This window comes from Rattus rattus, chromosome 15 (genome assembly GCF_011064425.1).
Source record: "Rattus rattus isolate New Zealand chromosome 15, Rrattus_CSIRO_v1, whole genome shotgun sequence".
NCBI classification, from domain to species: domain Eukaryota; kingdom Metazoa; phylum Chordata; class Mammalia; order Rodentia; family Muridae; genus Rattus; species Rattus rattus.
The window spans coordinates 20,273,965-20,292,270 of record NC_046168.1 but is presented as its reverse complement, the minus strand read 5'-3'; the positions used below and the strand labels follow the sequence as shown (position 1 = coordinate 20,292,270).

Sequence of the window (18,306 nt, the reverse complement as noted above, 5' to 3'; positions counted from 1 at the left end):
TAAATAGCTTGAGGTTGTGACATTTTAATGTGAACTTATCCCCACTGTACTAAAATATAATTCATGTTCCTTCTAACATCTTTGCATCTACATGTATTATTTCATGCTTCTTTCAATTAAGTTTATTCTTTGACAGATTCATACATGTATAGAACGCATTGTTTACTCTCACCCACTAAACTCTTGAATCTCCCTCCAACTCCTGTCGTCCCCCTCCTTCGTGTAAGGTCCTTTACTAAATGTATGTCTTCTTGTTTTGTGACCCACTGATTTTAATTAGAGCCATCTGTGTAGCCATGTGTTGGAACTGGCCATTGGCACATACTAGTCTCACTGTTGGGTACACAACTAAAAACAATGACTGTCCTTCCCCAAGAATCCATCAGTTGTCAACAGTTCAGCAGGAAAAAAATATATGGCCCCATGAGCCTCTCTCTGATTGGCTGTTGACAGGCAGAGTCAGTTTAGGCATCCAGGATCGCTGTGAAACCCTGGGTATACATGGTCTGTGTCTTACCTAGAAAACAGAATTTTGCAGTCCCTCTCCTTATTTAGCCTCTAAAGATTTATTCTTTATTTCTTACTGGGTCACGAGCTATTTAATGTTTTATTTCAAACCTCCCCATGGATACAGAAGAGTTGGGGGCCTTTCTTACACTTTGAAGTTTCTTTATCTTAAAAAATGATTAGGATAGATTAATTTTATAAAACAATAGACTTCATTTTGACCTATCATGTCTGTATATGATACATTGACAACATTGAATTCTCTAGTGCCTAATCTTGTCCCTTCCACCAATCTCCATCATTGTATACAATACACTGACAATGTTTAACCCTCTAGTTCCCAATCTGTGCCCCTCCCACCAGCTTCCATCATTTCTTTTTATTTTCATATCATTAAAAACAAACAAACAAAAAACAAATCTAAGAGAAAAGTTCCTATCACATCACAGCAATTGTCCTTCCAATTCTGGTTTCTTATGCTTAACCTAGCCATCTCCAGTTTATCTGTTCTCCTGCAAATGATCTAATATAATCTTTCTTATAGATAAATAACACTCTACCATTTATATAGGTCACATTTTCCTTATCTGTTTATCTGTTGATAGGCACTGTCTTAGGGTTTCCATTGCTGCAGTGAATCACCATAACAAAAAAAAAAGTTGAGAGGGAAAAGTTTTATTTGGCTTACACTCCCACACCATAGTTCATCACCAAAGGAAGTTGGGTGTGAAAGTAACTTTTATTCACCTGAAATAATTATCATCGCTGAGGCTTACTGCCTTCCTCTACTAACCTAAGCTTAATCCAGGAAGCTTCTAGAATGGTTTCAATTTCTGAGACATACTGTTGAATATGCTCACCTTTCTAGCTTTTTCTGAACTCTGGCTGGCTGGTTCAAATCAGCTGTTCAGGCTCAAGCTCCTCTCCGAGCTGATTGATTCAATCTGGTTTTTCTCGGTTTCTTATTGAATTGCTCTGCTTGGCCTCATACTAACTTTGTCAATATGTTCTAACCTTCCGGCTTCTTCTCATTCTCTGGCTTGTTCTGTCTTCACCTCTGTTTAGTTTGTTCTCTGTCTCTCTGCAATCTGTCTTTGTACAACTGTCCTAGTAAAACTGCCTCCTTCCTCTCTCCCTCTGTACTGTTCTCTCTTATAAAGAGTTTCCTCTCTTTCGTCTCTTCTCCTGAGAGTTGTACATATCCTATTCTGGCACATCTTTCTCTGATTCTTCACTTTGTCTGCCACTCAATTAGATATCTGTCAAACAGGGGTGCTTCCTTCTACAAACTAACTTTACCTTCATTATTTGGGATTAAAGTTGTGTACTAAGGGTGTGTCTCTATTCCAGCCAGAGGGATTAATGATGTGTGCTAAGCTTCAGCCACACCAAAACTGGAGACAGGTTTTTCCAGTAAACAACACACTCTCAGGTTCACAGTGTGATCAAATATCCAGTGTCATTTCCCCCTTTTTGTCTAAGCTATAAATTGTATACGGTTTAACTATTGTGTCAGAAACACTCCATCCCACACACTTAACAGTCCAAATGTCCTTATGGAGATGCATTGATAGGATGTTCCACCATAACCGCAGTCTTGATCATCTGTCTTCAGCAAATGCTCATTTCAGCATCAAGGCTTTCCAGTCTGCCAGTCTGGTGAATGATCAGTCCCTCTTCAGATGGTTTGTTGAGTTGTCTCCATGCAGAGGATCTGCTTTCCATGTCACCTGCGTTGCTGCCTTTCTGCATCTTTGCCTTTCATGTGGAAGCTTCTCTTACTGAAATCTGACCTTCATCAAGTTTGGTGGAGCCCATAGTCTTTCGCCAAACCTCTTTTCAAACTTAACACATTTCCCTGAGTTCCACTCTGATGTTAAAACATCTCAAAAGTACACAGGTTGATCTAATTCAGCAGGGTTTTTTTTTCTATTATCCAATGTCTTTCAGCTAATCTTATTCCCCCTTTCTGTTTATCAAGTGCAATTACATCTTTCTGAATCCACACATAGACTAGACATTTAGTCAATCACATTCCGTGCCTGGGACAGGAACTCAAGCAGGAAAAAAAAGCAAACCTTGAGGCAGGAGCAGATTCAGAGTCCGTGGAGGGCTGCTTACTGGCTTGCTTTCCATGACTTGCTCAGCTTGCTTTCTTATAGAACCCAAGACCACCAGCCCAAGGATGGCACCACCCACAGTACGCTGGACCTTCCCACATCCATCAATCACTAATCAAGAAAATGCCTCACGGCCAGATGTTATAGAAGCCTTTTTTCAGTTGAGGTTCCTTCTCTTCACATAACTCTAGCTTAGGTCAAGTTGACATAAATCTAGCAGCACAGACACCAGGGAGAAGCTTCCAGTTAATAACCATGTGCGTGCACATCTTACTCCAAGACTCCGAAGAGTGCGGCTAATTGAACTCTTGCCGTAACCACAAACTCCTACACTCACTCTCCTCACTACTCAATCCTTCTTCCACTTAACCTGATAAGAGTAGTGTTGCCAAAATCTAAACTTTTGTGCATGAATTCTCTGTGCAAACCTCAGGTGCTACTCTGGCTCTCTCCCGTAGGAAGAAGGACCCTATGAGGTCTAGACATCAGACTTTCCTGATTTGATGTTGCTTTATCTCCACATCTCCACTCACACTTGTACCCAGAGACGCTGGTTAAGTCCCAGTTCCCCGTGGACCATACCCTCTTGAAATCTATGTACTTTCCCATGACCCCCTTCTAACTCTGAGTACTTTTCCTGTGCTCTTCCAACTAAGAAAAAGTAATTTGTTCTTTATCCTCTGTGCCATCCCTGCCCTTTCTTTGATGTCCTCCTCAGATCTCATAAGTAAGCTACTACTTCTAGCAGTGCACACTTTCGCTTGGTATATATTACACTAAGCCATAAATACTTACTAGAAAAAATCGTTTCCTGTTTCTAAACTGAGATCTTAAAAACACAGAGCTCCGTAAGGTCAGCAATCATGTCCTTTTAATCTTTGGATCGTAGGCTACTATCAAAGAGTTTGACAATTTATAGCATAGTATATAGAAGGGAGGGGTTTGTTTGGACTCAAAATTTGCTGGGGAAGTTAGTTGTCCATCGTGGTTGGAAGACATGGCAATAGGTTTGTAAGATGGCTTTTCACACAGTGTATATAGTCAGGAAGAAGAGGCACATGAATGCCAGAGCTCCCACCTTATAAGAATTTCTTAAATAAGCGGGTGAGAGTTTATGAGTCAAAATGACAGCCCTCAGCGTATAATTCAAGGACTGAGCTTTAGTCTGGGAAGTAACATCACTCACCCACCTTTCATACTGTTGACACTTACATGAGAGTCTAAGTTTGTGACTGTCCTATCTACACAGAGAGACATAAATTAAACAAATGAGATGTGTAGGTGAGCTACGAACCTGTGACAAGTAATGATACTGTCCCTTTCCCTCTGCCATATGACTTTGGACAACTACTGTTTTACTAAAATTCATGAAACACTAGAGATCCTTGCCAAGTTCCATTGCTCAACAAGTAAAACTGCACACCTTTGGAAGCTCTCAGCACATCTTCTGTCTCTAAGGCAACAAAATTTGATGGAGCATCAGAATGTCATCTCCCCCAATGAGTTAGACCGGAAGTCACAGAGCCCCCAATAGTGGCACTTACCTCTGATTCTTGAACACACTTCAAGAGCTCTGCATTCATCGAAAGAGGCTGGGGAGATGGTCCCACCAGTAAAGTGCTTACTACCTGAAGACCTCAATTGAGATCCCCTGTACTGACGCAAAATGGCAGGGCATGGTGGTGGCACCTGGAAGGCCAGCACCGGGAAGACAGAGACAGGAGCCTCTGGAGCTAACTGGCCACCATTCTAAACTCCTGGGCCAGCTCCTGACTCAGTAAGGGAGTTACTCTCCAGTATAATGTGGAGACTATTGAAGAACACGCGCACACACACACACACACACACACACACACACACACACACACACACACTGAATCAATTTGAGATGGAAGCTAGTTAACATGCTCACTCCATCGTTTGCCATCACAATCATAGAAAGTAAAGATTATCAGTTTCATCTGGCAGTACAGCATCCCAGGGACTCTGAGAAGTGACCATTTCCTCTTAGTCTGATATTGTATTTTTGATGTCTCCTAAGATTTAACACCAATAAGTTTTCCCTCATAAGCTATACACTTTACTGCAATGTGAAAATTAATAATTATTCTGTAGCTTGTGGTTCTTTTATGAGTGGATTAATAACAAGTTTTGGCGAGCACACCAAAAGCTGACACTCATGGAATTTGTAACTTTTCCAGTTTCTACTTCATGAGACATGATTTTGCTTAAAAGTTTATAGTCCTGGATTTCGTTTCCATTTACTTATTTATTTAATGAATGTATGGGTGCTTTGCTGCATGGACACCAGCACGCCAGAAGAGGGCAACAGATGCCCTTAGGGATGGTTGTGAGCCACCATGGGGTTGCTGGGAATTGAACTCAGGACCTCTGGAAGAGCAGTCAATGCACTTAACTGCTGAGCCATCTCTCCAGTGTTAGTCCTGGATTTTAATAAACACAAATCTGTTTTCTCCTTTTTCAAATAACGAACGTCTGAAATGAGTACGACTTGAATTTCACTTTTCTGTGTCATATTGGAAAGTCTATTGTATGGAAAGAAAATTTAGCTTTTTACCCACCTCTCTCTACCTTTTTGCATTCCCTATTCATTCATTTCTCCAATAAACACCAACGGCCACCTGTGAAGAACCTTAAACGAATGAGGTATCCTCAGCTACCTTCAGAAATGCACCGTTAGCGTGGAAATGAGACAGTTCAGTACGCATGCATGGCCCAGCTGGTCAGCAGTGACCTCGGATGCCACTGTTAACCTCAGATGTTCTCATTCAGTCCCCAGGCTGCAATCCCTCCTGTTTCTTCTGGGTTCTTTCCATCCTGCCCCAGCACATAGACAGACACAAGAAAGTGCCATGGATGTCTTCTGTGACTCCCCCACTGCCTCCCTTCTGCTTCTGAGCCCTTAAAACAAAGCTGGGAGCTATATCCAAATGTCAGGTGTTCTCTACCCACTTCCTCTGCACTGAAGGAGGTGGAGATGTGAATCCGAGAGGAAGAGGAAAGGTTCTCCAGGTCACAATATGTCAACTCTACCTGCCTTTATGTTCATGTATTGCTTGACCATAGAGTAAGCAATCTACAAGGAGGAGCTCTGACTCAGCACAGGGTGCGGTACACTTCCTGGAGGATACATGGTACAGAACTAAGCTCTGTGGAACAGATACATGTCATCAAGAAGAAGACTCTGAACACTGTGGAGGCTCAGAATCGAGGCCATCATAGAGTTTTGGGAGATTTCGGAGTAAGACACAGCTAGACCTAGGCCTGGGAGTAGCTACAAGTTAGAGAAACATGGACAAAAGCCTTTCAGAAAGGGCGGGGCTTATCCACCTCAAAACCAAAGACCCATGCAGGCATTCCATGTGCTCACTATGCCTGAGAATCAAAATGGAAGGCATGATACTATACATACATATGTATGTTGTAGCTTCTGATAGTTTAATTAAAGCCAGGCACGAGGCTATATACCTGTGGTCCCAGCTACTCAGGAAGCTGAGACACTGAAATGAAAACCACCCTGGGAGGTTTAGCAAGACTCTATTTCAAAACAGCATAAAATTCCTGAGGAATAGCTCAGTGGTGGAACACTTGCGTAGCATATGGATGAGCCCGAGTTAGTTTTTGTTAAAGTTTAACCAGATATAATAAAAATCCAGCTCATTAGCTCATAACCTCAATATTTATCCTAAAACCACCCTGTTAATACATGGCATTCTATTATCTTTGTCATTATCTTCTTCCTCAAGCCCAATTTTTATTCTCTGTTTTAGTTGTTTGTATTTTAATAGCATGTTTAAAATTGGCTTGTACGGGATGATAGCATGGTTGAAGAAAGAGATTAGAACTCAACTGCCTGTGTGAAGTATTTGGTCATGTGATGCTTAGTAATTTTTATGCCAGTATAAGCACCAGCACTTACTTAACAAGCCAGGGTTACTTGGCTATCATTGGAGAATGTCAATCAGGCCTGGGTCACAGGGGTCACAGCAACACTGAGGCTGAGACAAGTTTATTCCAAGCAATCAGACTTTTTATACATGCATCAAAATAAAATATAATAAAGGTTCCCAGGATACAATGACTCTTGCAAGCAAGACCAGGAACACAAGATTCATGTTTAGGACTAATTGTTCAGCCAAGCTTCTATATGCTTTGCTGACTTGAAGTGACACAGAAAAACATGAATGGCCTAAATACTTCACTGCCTCAGGGAGTGCCTTGGTTTCCTGGGAACTGAAAGGCACATAGGAGCTAAGGACTCTCATCTAAAAAACCTATAATGTACGCTTCTCAAGACAGCTAGACCAGGCCAACTTGGGGACTCCTCGCATGTTAGAAAATAAAAACATGTATATCCCTTTCAATAACTATATGGCATATGAAAGCTGAGTAGTACGCACAGTAATATGTATAGTAGTCTAAATGAATGGTATATTTCATTTATACATGTATAAAAGTATAAAGGTTATAGTTTGGTATGTGTTTTATATGTATTAGGGGATCCATGTGGAGGCCCTAAGTTGTCACCAAGTGTCTTCCTCGGTTGTTTTCCACTTTATTTATTGAAGCAGGGTCTCTTGATAGACCTGGAGTAAGCCAGTGGGGTTGCTAGCTTGCTTGCCCCAGGAATCTCCTATGTCTATTTCCCAAGTAATGAGAAAAGAGGCAGAAACCAACCCTGCCCACTTTTACTTGGATCTGAGGACCCAACCCTGGTTGTCATCCCTCAGCGCCAAGTGCCTTGTCTTCTCCTCTAAACGATTGTTGTCTCTGGCACAAGTACATTGGATGGGCTTACACAGAAATGGCTGTTTGCTATCTTGAGAATAACACAGGTTATCTCAATTTTGTCCCACAGAATGATTGAAGATAGTGGGAAAAGAGGAAACACCATGGCAGAGAGAAGACAGCTGTTTGCAGAGATGAGTAAGTAATGGGACTTTTAAGGAACTCATTCCGGCGCTCATTGAATATTCATAAGAAGGACAGAAATAACCATGTAGTCCTCAGGGCATCTGGACTTCTCCATAAAAATCCTCAATTCCTTCCATCAACTATGCATTAGGCCATTTTCGCCTCTCATTAGGTGAGAATTAAATTACTCTGAGATTTATTATTATTTGCTTCTTCACTCTCTATTTCATAAGTTGTATTTGTACACGACAGACCCGCTGGACAGCACTGCTCAGCGCCGACTTTAATACAGTCCACTAGCATTTACAGCCTGCACTCACCTGCCTGCACCACCTAACGGCTGCCTTAGCGTACAGCTTATAAAACACGTCTTTCAATGTCTTCCCTGCAAAATGACATAATGCATTGAAATGAGAAGAAAGGGTGGAATGGGAGTGTGCTGTCATTTGGACCTCCTTTGGAAGGCAGTTTGTCACTGAAACCATAAAAAAAAAAAAAAAAAAGGATAACAAAAGATGAACACAGCCTGGGGCTGACATATGTAAGGACCACAAACACAGATGGTGTATGCTGATGGTCGGCCTATGAAAGTGTGTGATTGTATGTAACTGGTGCTAGTAACATCTTCCTTATGGGCCAGTTTGATTGTTCACAGAAAGAGGGCAAACCTCCTCCTCAAATTTATGTTATAAAGAAAAACATTGCGGTTCTCTTGTTCTGGGTGCTTTATTTTTTTAACGTTCCTTCACGAGCAAAGGTAACAGTGTTCAGGGGTGACTTGTACACTCTTCCCCTCGAGAGGGAAAAGCAATAGAAAAAACTTTATACTGAGAATAGGATGTGATTGGCAGGAAGGGTGTCTGGGAAGGAAAAGAAAGGTTCTCTGATCATAAGGTGGGGATTTTAAAATCTTTTTCCCACCATCTGGTGGCACCCATGCAATGTTAGGATTAACGGAGGAAGGAGAGTTGAAAATGATGTGGGGATTCCCAGACATCTGCCTGCCTTTCTCACTTGCAGCATCACTGGTGTCTGTGAGAGCTTCGGTAGAGACTTTCTAGCATCTCCTGCCTTGTTTGATGCTGCAATCTTTATTTCGGAATGACTTATTGATTCCCTGGAATTGTGGCTTTTTTGATGGGCACATATCTGGATATGGTCTTTCAAGATCTTAGACTAGAGGAATAAATTTCAATAAACTACCATACTGCCGTTATGATATCTTGCAGCCTTTAAAATTTCTATCTGGAATAAATATTTAATAGTATCCCTACCAGGAATAAGTAAACAAACAACGAAATAAATTATGAAATATTAGTTTGCTACACTAAATTTTTCTACATGGATCATATAATAGTGCAGCATATGCCACAAATATACAAATCTTTTTTTTTAGTTGAAAAGACTTTTAGAAGGAAAATACCTATTTGCAAAATTAAAATACAAAGGAAAGATATTAAAGAGAAATCATGTACTTCGTGGTAGGGAAAGCCTGTCTTAACATCTGAGCAAACTCCACCATGGGCAAATATATTCCCAGACACAATAAAGGTAATTCACATTTTCTATAAAAACTGTCAAATCTTTGAACTTATCTTTGAAATACTAAATATGTATAGGAATTACATAAGTGTGCTTATATAATAATTTTAGCAACACTCATCTAAGTTTGAATGTCCAGTTTTTCTGTAGCTGGTGCAATTCCTGGCACAAGTAAATAGCAATGTTATACCTGTCTACTAAATTAAACCTGTAAGATTCAGGGAATGCTTGACACCAATCCTATGTTCATTCACAGAGAACAACTCGCAGCCAGATGTCCTGACAGCTGGTGTTATCTTAGCACCAGGGTGTTAGAGGCAGGAGGATCAGGAGCTCAAATCCGCACTGAGCTATACAAGGGGTGGGAAGCCAGCCTGGGCTATGTGAGCCCCAGTGAAGAGTGTGAATTATAGGGAATAATTCTAAATTTTCTTCAGGTAAGTCATAGGAGGACTATGACTCTATTAGAAATTTCTCTTTTCCTAAGAATGTCACAAGACTGTCAAGGTGCCATGTTTAATAGCTTAGTAAGCTATTTAATGATTCACGATCAGAATAAATAAGCAAGCCAAATATGTAGATATCATTCTTCCCACCTAGGCCAAGGACTGTGAAAGATATCAGGCCTTAATAATCAATTGGCATCACGAGCAATGTTTAGCTCATCACTGACGTAGCAGAGGAACCCTTGCCTGCATGCAAAGGGAGGAAATGCTGCTGAAGGGTGGACTGTCACACAGGCAAAGAAAATCTTCTTGACAGTGAGTTAAAATAGCCAATACTTAAAAAAAATAACATTTTCCAGCAATCTGTGATGGCCAGACAGGGAGCAAAGAGGGACTAGGAAGTGATACGTGTGGTTAATTATGGTTTTCCTTGAGTATTACAGATGTGAAAACTAATCTCATCTCAGGGTCACATAAGCCAAATGCACAACTAAAGACGTACTAAAGTATGGCTGTAAGAACAAGAGGTTAACCTCCTGTCTCTCAAGGGTTTGTGCACTGAAAGCAGCTACTGGAGAGTTGCTGGGCTTTTTTAACTGGGAAGTCATTCGCTGTGTTTAAGTAATCTGATCGCTAACGATAACAATTAAGAAGTTGGCCTCTGGGATATATTGTATGAAAGAAGAGGAAAGTAAAAGAAGAAACAGAAAGGGGAAAAAAGAGGAGGAGAAGGAAAAAGAAGAGAAGGAGGAGGAAGAGAAGGAGGAGGAAGAGAAGGAGGAGGAAGAGAAGGAGGAGGAAGAGAAGGAGGAGGAAGAGAAGGAGGAGGAAGACAGAAGAAACGGAAGTGAAAAAAGGAAGCAGAAAAAGGTGGCTCTTCCAGGGAGACTGAGAAATAGGAATGGATCCTACAGGTTACTTTTCCTGAGGCTGACACATCCTTGGAAAGAACTCTGGGGATGTAAAACTGGGAAGAGACTGAGAAATTTACTTCTCAAAGGAAACTTAGTTAAGACTAACAATGAAAAGTTCTTTAAACATTAAGTGCCAGTGGGGATGTGGAGAAAGAGGGACACTCCTCCATTGTTGGTGGGATTGTAAGCTGGTACAACCACTCTGGGAATCAGTCTGGAGGTTCCTCAGAAAACTGGACATTGCACTACCTGAGGACCCAGCTATACCACTCCTAGGCACATACCCAAAAGATGCCCCTACGTATAACAAAGACACATGCTCCACTATGTTCATAGCAGCCTCATTTATAATAGCCAGAAGCTGGAAAGAACCCAGATGCCCTTCAACAGAGGAATGGATACAGAAAATGTGGTACATCTACACAATGGAATATTACTCAGCTATCAAAAACAACGACTTTATGAAATTCATAGGCAAATGGAATGAACTAGGAAATACCATCCTGAGTGAGGTAGCCCAGTCACAAAAGAACACACATGGTATGCACTCACTGATGAGTGGATATTAGCCCCAAAGCTCAGATTACCCAAGATACAACCACAGACCACATGAAGCTCAAGAAGAAGGACGACCAAAGTGTGGGTGCTTCAGTCCTTCATGGAAGGAGAAACAAAAATATTCATAGGAGGAAATATGGAGACAAAGTTTGGAACAGAGACTGAAGTAAAGGCTGTCCAGAGACTGCCCCACCTGGGGATCCAGCCCATATACATACAGCCACCAAACCCAGACAATACTGTGCATGCTGACGGGACCCTGATGTAGCTGTCTCCTGAGAGGCTCTGCCAGGGCATGACAAATACAGAGGTGAATGCTAGCAGCCAAGCATTGAACTGAGAGCAGGGTCCTCATTGAAGGAGTTAAAGAAAAGATTGAAGGAGCTGAAGGGGCTTGCAACCCCATAAGAACATGGACAACATGGACAGGGAAAGCCCACAAGACTTAAAAGACAACTAAGAAATCCCTTCAACTTTTAGGGACCTTTACTCAGGCAAAAATAGGATCCTTGGCAGTACAGAAGAGAGGAATTTCAGGGTGACCCAGTATAAGGCAGAGCTAGCATTTATTTTAAATAGGAAAGTGCTCAGGGATAAAGAAGACATGTCCGACATTGCAGATGCAAGTGTCTCAAGGAACACAGGGGCTCACGTGGTGACTGTATTTAGAACACTATCTCATTCCTCCTCTGACTCTCTTGTGTGTACAACATACACATTTACACTCGTGCACACACACATGCACACTTGTGCACATACACACTGGTACACTCGTGCACACACACATGTACACTTGTGCACACATACACATACACAGGTACACTCGTGCATACACACACAGACACACACACATGTACACTGGTACACACACGCACACTTGTGCATGCATACACACACATGTACACTCGTGCACACATACACACACTAAATCAATCATCAGGAATAACAAATAGTTCAAGCACACAGTTTATAGGTTTCCTCTTCATTCTGAGTGAAAATCTTAAATACACAAAATGTTTAATACTATAAAAATATTCTTAGTAAAATATTTTATAATGAGCTTTCAAAACATAAATGCCAAATACATTTGGAGTGTGTGAAACTTCCAATGCATAAAGCTATTGTAATAAAGGGAATATCAAAACTAGTAAAGGCAGGCGGGCTGTCTGTCTGTCTGGTTTAATAAATGAATAGGGAAAAAGAAAGAAAATTAAGAAGAACACATATGTGAGAGGAAAATGAAGAGAAATGGAAAAGAAAAAACATGAAAAGATGAGTTAAAAAGAAACCAGGACTTCCCACTGATAACTGTCAATGGACGTAATTTCTTATACACATCTTTGATCCTGTTTCTATCACGTCCTCCATCCATGACGTGGGTAGGAGGGATTTGAGGAGCATCCAATTTTCTTAAACAGATGCATCTTGTGGTTTTTATTATAGAAACTTGAAATATATACAAATATAGAAATGATATCTATCACTGCCTTTAATGATTTCCCTCCCCTGGATATTAGTGTGAAGCAAGCCTAATGAGTCACTTAACTGAGCTGGATTTTCAAGTTTTAAGGATTATGTAGCACTGATGTAAATTGTAAAGAAACACTGCTAGTGGCTAAAGAAATATAATGAAAAAGGCATGATTCTCCCACAGAAAATAGTGCAGGGGGAGAACATGCCTGCTGTCTGGTTTCTTTTATTATTTATCTAAATTCCATTTTTAATAAAAATAAACTGTTTTCCTTCTTTAATAAGGTCACCAAAATGCTAAGTCAGAAAAATGCCATTAAATAAATATTAACTTAATTTCAGCAAAGGATTGGCAAAGGCTCGTAGGTTGGGCGTGTGCTGGGCAACCATGAGCTGGGCCACAGTTTAAGTAGACTTACAGGTAGTGCCGTGTCTAGGGCCACAATCAATAGTTCAATCAGCCTTGAAGGCAGGCTGATCTCCAGTAGCACAGGGATTCTGTTAGTGGCCCTGCTCATTTCATTGCTTTTAACAATGACTTGGACAGACCAGAACACTAGCTGATTCCAGGGCAGACTTAGTATTTATAGACAGTCAACAAAATGACACAGAAGTAAAAATTAAAAAAAAAAAAGACTGTGTGCAGCTCTCTGCGGCTTCAGTTCTCCAAATCCAACATGGCACCACCCCCATGGTCTATGTGAAGCAGTGTGCTGTTGTATCCACAAAGCTATTTTGTTGCTCACTTCCCAACCATCCCTTAATATCAGGGTTTACATCATCAGTCAAGAAGACTATACATGAATAGGCAGGCTTTGCGATACCTAGGTCCCCCTGAAGGGAGATGTAGAATAAGAACAGCGGTAAGAGCGTGGGGACATGTTCGTCCAGTGCTAGAACGGGTAAGAGGAGAAGCTGGCTTGGGAAAGGAGGCTCCTCTCTGAAGCTTCGAGATATACATTAGTAAAATACGGCTCGCCTCCACCAGAGCACTAGGAGTCCATCCTCATTGGCTTTACAGCAATCCTGTGAAATAGCTGATGTATCATCATCCTGTCCTTGCAAACAGGAACGCTGGGGCTTCCTGAAGCACTTGCTCTAACAGCTATGTCCTAATGACAGTAGTAAAGAATTGAAAATCTCATTTATTCGGTGATTAATTCTGATATAATCTTGCCTGTTACTCAAGTCACAGCTTGAGGAGATCGTTGTAGAAAGTGGCAGACACGGCAGGGAGAGGTTGTGCTCCTGGGCCCAAGATCACGGTGAGCAATCTGATTAGACACCAGGTCTCTCTTCCCTGGGAACCTGAATATTGGATAGACCTTGCTGGGACTTAAGCTAATATTTGTATTATAACTTAAGTAACAGTAAACATATGGACTATATGTGTAGTTGTTTTATTTACAAACATTACAAGCTCCTATCCACATGCATGCCATACCATATGTGTATTCTTTCCTCACACCTAGGGGCTCAAGATCTGGATCGCATCCGCCTCTCCACCTACAGAACAGCATGCAAGCTGAGATTCGTACAGAAGAAATGCAACTGTGAGTGTGCCTTTTGTTTGTGCTAATTACCTGCATGAGTACGATCATTTCCCCTTGTTACTGGGCTTATTAAAACCAGGTTTTCTTACAAGGATTGATAAACATATGCTTACACGAGAATAAAGGGGGAACTGTGGTCATGAATGGTAGAGAAACAGTTGCCAAGCAACTCTGAGGGCTGATTTAGTCTTAACTACCAAAGTCTTAGAATGGATGAGCCTCTTGAGGTCTATATCTATATGTATGTATCTAGATAGATAGATAGATAGATAGATAGATAGATAGATAGATAGATAGATGGATGAATGGATGGTGGGTGGATGGATAGAGAAAGAGAAAGATGATAGATGATATAAATTAGATGTATAGATATATTGAGATAAATAGATGAATGGATATATATATAAAGATGTATGAATATATATACATGTATATATATATATATATCGATAGAAGATTGCTGGATAATAGATAAATAATATAGATGCTATATGTATATATATAGGTATGTGATAGGTAGATACATGATAGACAAATATGGAGAGCAAGAGAGATTTCTGAATTCTACATGGAGAGTTTTGTCTCTTCTCTACCTGTGGCATTTTAAATGGCATCCAAGCACTTTGAAAACCACCACACATAAAATGGTCTCAGCATGTCCATTTATAGCTGTCAGTATTTACAGACATTTAGAAAATATTAAAACTTCTTTCTAAAGCTATAAAATCAGCCCAAATAATCAATGTGTTGATTAATTTGTGGACAGAATGACAGAAGAGACACAGCTTTGCCAAGTCTACTTCTGCTTGGTGTCGATTTTAAACTACACGGCAAGCGGTGGCCAATCACGCGAGCAGTTCAGTGTTCCCTGTGGGTTGTCACACCCCTTTGTGCTGCCACAGCTGTCTTCCCTGGCAAACATATTACTTCATGGTTCATTTGTATCAATTTTTTCTGTTGTTTTAAAAGAATTGACTCTGATTCAAAATTTATAACTTCCCACTTACTAATTAGTAAAGGATAGGGTGTTTTTTTTTTTATTAAGCCATAACATTCTTCACAGAATGTACATATAGTTCTTGCATTTCTAACATGGGAATTAGACTTTTAGCGAGTACAGAGCCAGCCACTTCCCCAGGCCTACCCTGCCAGAGTCTCTACCGGAATTTTTCCAGGTCCCTGGGCAGCTACTCAAACCCACACCTCCTCTCTCTCTCTCTCTCTCTCTCTCTCTCTCTCTCTCTCTCTCTCTCTCTCTCTCTCTGTGTGTGTGTGTGTGTGTGTGTGTGTGTGTGTGTGTGTGTGTGTGTGTGTGTGTGTGGCCAAGGCTGGAGATAGATTTCAGTTGGTAGAGTTCTTGCTTAGCATACATGAAGTCCCCAAGTCCCCAATCACCACATTAAGCAGATAGGTCAGAAGGAAAAAGAATTCAAGGTTATTGCTAACTACACAATGATTTTGAGGCTATGTTGGGCCACCGGAGACCCTGTTTTCGATAATTAATTAATTAACCTGAATTTTAAAAAGAAGACGTAGTTGCATGTGTATCCTCATGAATGAATGAATGAATGAATGAATGAATGAATGAACGAACGAACAAACCAGGAAAATCCTGTTCCATGCTGGTGTTAAGAGGTAAAGAAAAAAACTTTCCCAGAGAAAAGCCTCCTCTTCCTCCTCACTGTCATCCAGAATAGAACAAATGAGGACCCTCCAAAGAGAGGGAATTCTCCCACGCCCTTCTGACTTATGTCAACCCCTGGCCTTTCAGGTTAGCGGGGTGGAGAGAATGGTCTGATGACTCCATCCCCCACAAGTCTTTGCCGAGCTTCCTCTAGGCTTCTTTCAGCAAAGGACGGAACTTCCACAAAATGGCTGGGAGGGGTGAGAACATAAGTTAGAGAGCAGATAGAGAAAGGCGTGGAGGAAGGAGTAGATTCCTAGTGATTAGCGATCCTAGAGCCAACATTGCACCTTGCACACCCCGTGTGGTCCCTGCTGGGGCGCTGCTGCTGCTGTAGCATCCGTGGGCCATATTCCTCCTCCTCTGTTCTTATTCTCACACAGTTCATTTCCCTACTTGCTGTTCTTCTTGAGTCTAATCCTTATTCTGCGTTCAAAACTGTGTCCCGGTCTACTTGGAAAGTAGTGTGGAAGCAGAGGAGAAAACAATAGTTCCACGTACGGGGAACCTGGGAACCTCAAAGCTGTCCAGTGTCCCTTCAAGTTCCCTCTTAACTCGGTAAATATATATGGAACTAGAGACGCTGTGCCTGACCATGAGACGGAACCTTAAACTGCCTAGGGTCTAACTGGGTAACTGGATTGTTAAGAGGTGCATAAGCCCAGATTAGGAAATGATTATTTGGGGGAGCCTGAGGAGACAGTGCTCTCATGCGAAGGACTTTCTCGAAGAAGAATCTGGACTGGCATTAAGCAAAGAGAAACGGGAAACCATTATGTGCTTTACAATGTCCCTGATAGGTTTCGTGCATTTTTAGAATGAGAAAAAAACAAAACAAAACAAAAACAAACAAACAAAAAAAAAACCCACAGTCCAAAAGGACTAGCTAAAAGTTAAATCTCAGAAAAGGAAAGCAAGCATGGCTAGAATAAGTAAGCTTTTAAAAATGCTTCCCACGTTGATTGGAACATCAAATGCAGGGCTGCATTTGTTCCATTTTCTTCCCTAGCAATAAATGAAAGAGTGTGGTGTTCGGAGTTACTTGTGAAGTGTTAACCCAATTGATCTTGGCTTATCTTAATCAGGGTCGGAGTCCTCTAGAAATGTAGACAAAAGGGGATATCGTTTCGGTCCCATAACATTCACCAGTGCTGAATTTACGGCCGCGCGTTCGAGCAAGGTAATTCTAGTAAAAGCCAGCACAACGAATTGTGGTGCCTTGTAATGGAGTTTTACTCCACAGCAAAGGGCGTAACATAAAAATCTGAACGCTGTGGGGTTTTCTCTCTAGAGCACAAAGATGCTGGTCACCTCCGGTAGCTAAGGGAAAGAGCAGAGGTTCACTAAGGGGAGGATGCGTCTTGGAGCAAGCAAAGCGCAGTGCGGGCCTGATCTGGAAGCTTCCTCACAGTTGAGGCAAAGGAGCGAGTGCCCCAGTAGCAGCTGCCTAGCACGTGCTAACCCAGAGACTTACGGAGATATCTTGGCCTACCTTCCATAGTAGAACAAAAATGTCATAATATATGTAGTTTGTAAACAAAGAAATGTATTTTTTCATAGCGACAGTGGCCGGGAAGTTCAAGATGAAGGTGCCATTTACTTGGTGTCTGCTAATGGGCCCAATTTCTGAATCATAGGTGGCATCTTCCTTCCCAAGAGACCCCAGATGACTAAAGGGGGAATGTCACAACCAAGGGTCTCTTTCATAAGGGCCCGAGTCTCCACTGTGAGGCTCTCCTTTAAGGACTTAATCGCTTTCCTAAAGATCCCACGTCCTACGACTGCCGAACTGGGGATTACGATTCCACATGCGGCTGGAAGACGGGAGACAGGTACAATCTGGTCATGCACAGGACAGCTCATTACGCCGTTCACATCATGGAAATCAGCGGATCGTAACCAAGCACGGGGTGTTTATTTTTAGGCCCAGAAACTCCTTAGAGGTAAAATATATTCTGCATATTAGCAAAACTAAATTTAAAACCCACATCATAGAAGAAAAGTATATAAAATTGGCTCTTATGAAATCATCCCACAGAGAGAAAATTGCCTGAATACAGCAGGAATGTATGGATTTTTTATTTACTGAAATCAAAGACCACACATGTTAGTTAATTACCCATCCTACACACAGCGAGCACAGATTCCCATTACAGATGCTGAGGCCATCTCCTTTGATACTTGGTGGATGCTGAGAATACAGACTCCCAGGGCTGTGGAGAGGACTCACAGGCAGACTAGCAACCTTTTGTATAGACCAAGAACTATTTGGTAACAGGGAACGATAATAAGTAAACCTGATTAGGTAAATTATTGCTCCCACAAATTTAATCCTCATTAGAAGCCATTATTTAGAGAAAAAAATTATACTCATTCACTATATGCTTGGTTTTATCAATAAAAATAAAATATTGTAGACATATTCTTTTCTCTCTCTCTCTCTCTCTCTGTCACACACACACACACACACACACACACACACACACACACACACACACGTTGCTGCGTAACTTCCCTCATTATCTCTAGAACACAGAGTGCCTTGGTGTCCCTTAGACTTAGAGGAACCCATCCTGG

At 41.4% G+C, this 18,306-nt stretch overlaps 1 protein-coding gene across 1 annotated transcript in view; it reads left to right on the top strand.

Moving 5' to 3' along the window:
- The window catches only part of Dtna (dystrobrevin alpha), a 358,388-nt gene that overhangs the window by 221,268 nt on the left and 118,814 nt on the right, over positions 1–18,306 (top strand). The window contains exons 3-4 of the mRNA XM_032886201.1: positions 7,507–7,574; positions 13,965–14,045. Of these exons, the coding sequence (XP_032742092.1) occupies positions 7,508–7,574; positions 13,965–14,045 (148 nt within the window). The 5' untranslated portion in view covers position 7,507. The remainder of the gene's footprint in view (positions 1–7,506; positions 7,575–13,964; positions 14,046–18,306) is intronic.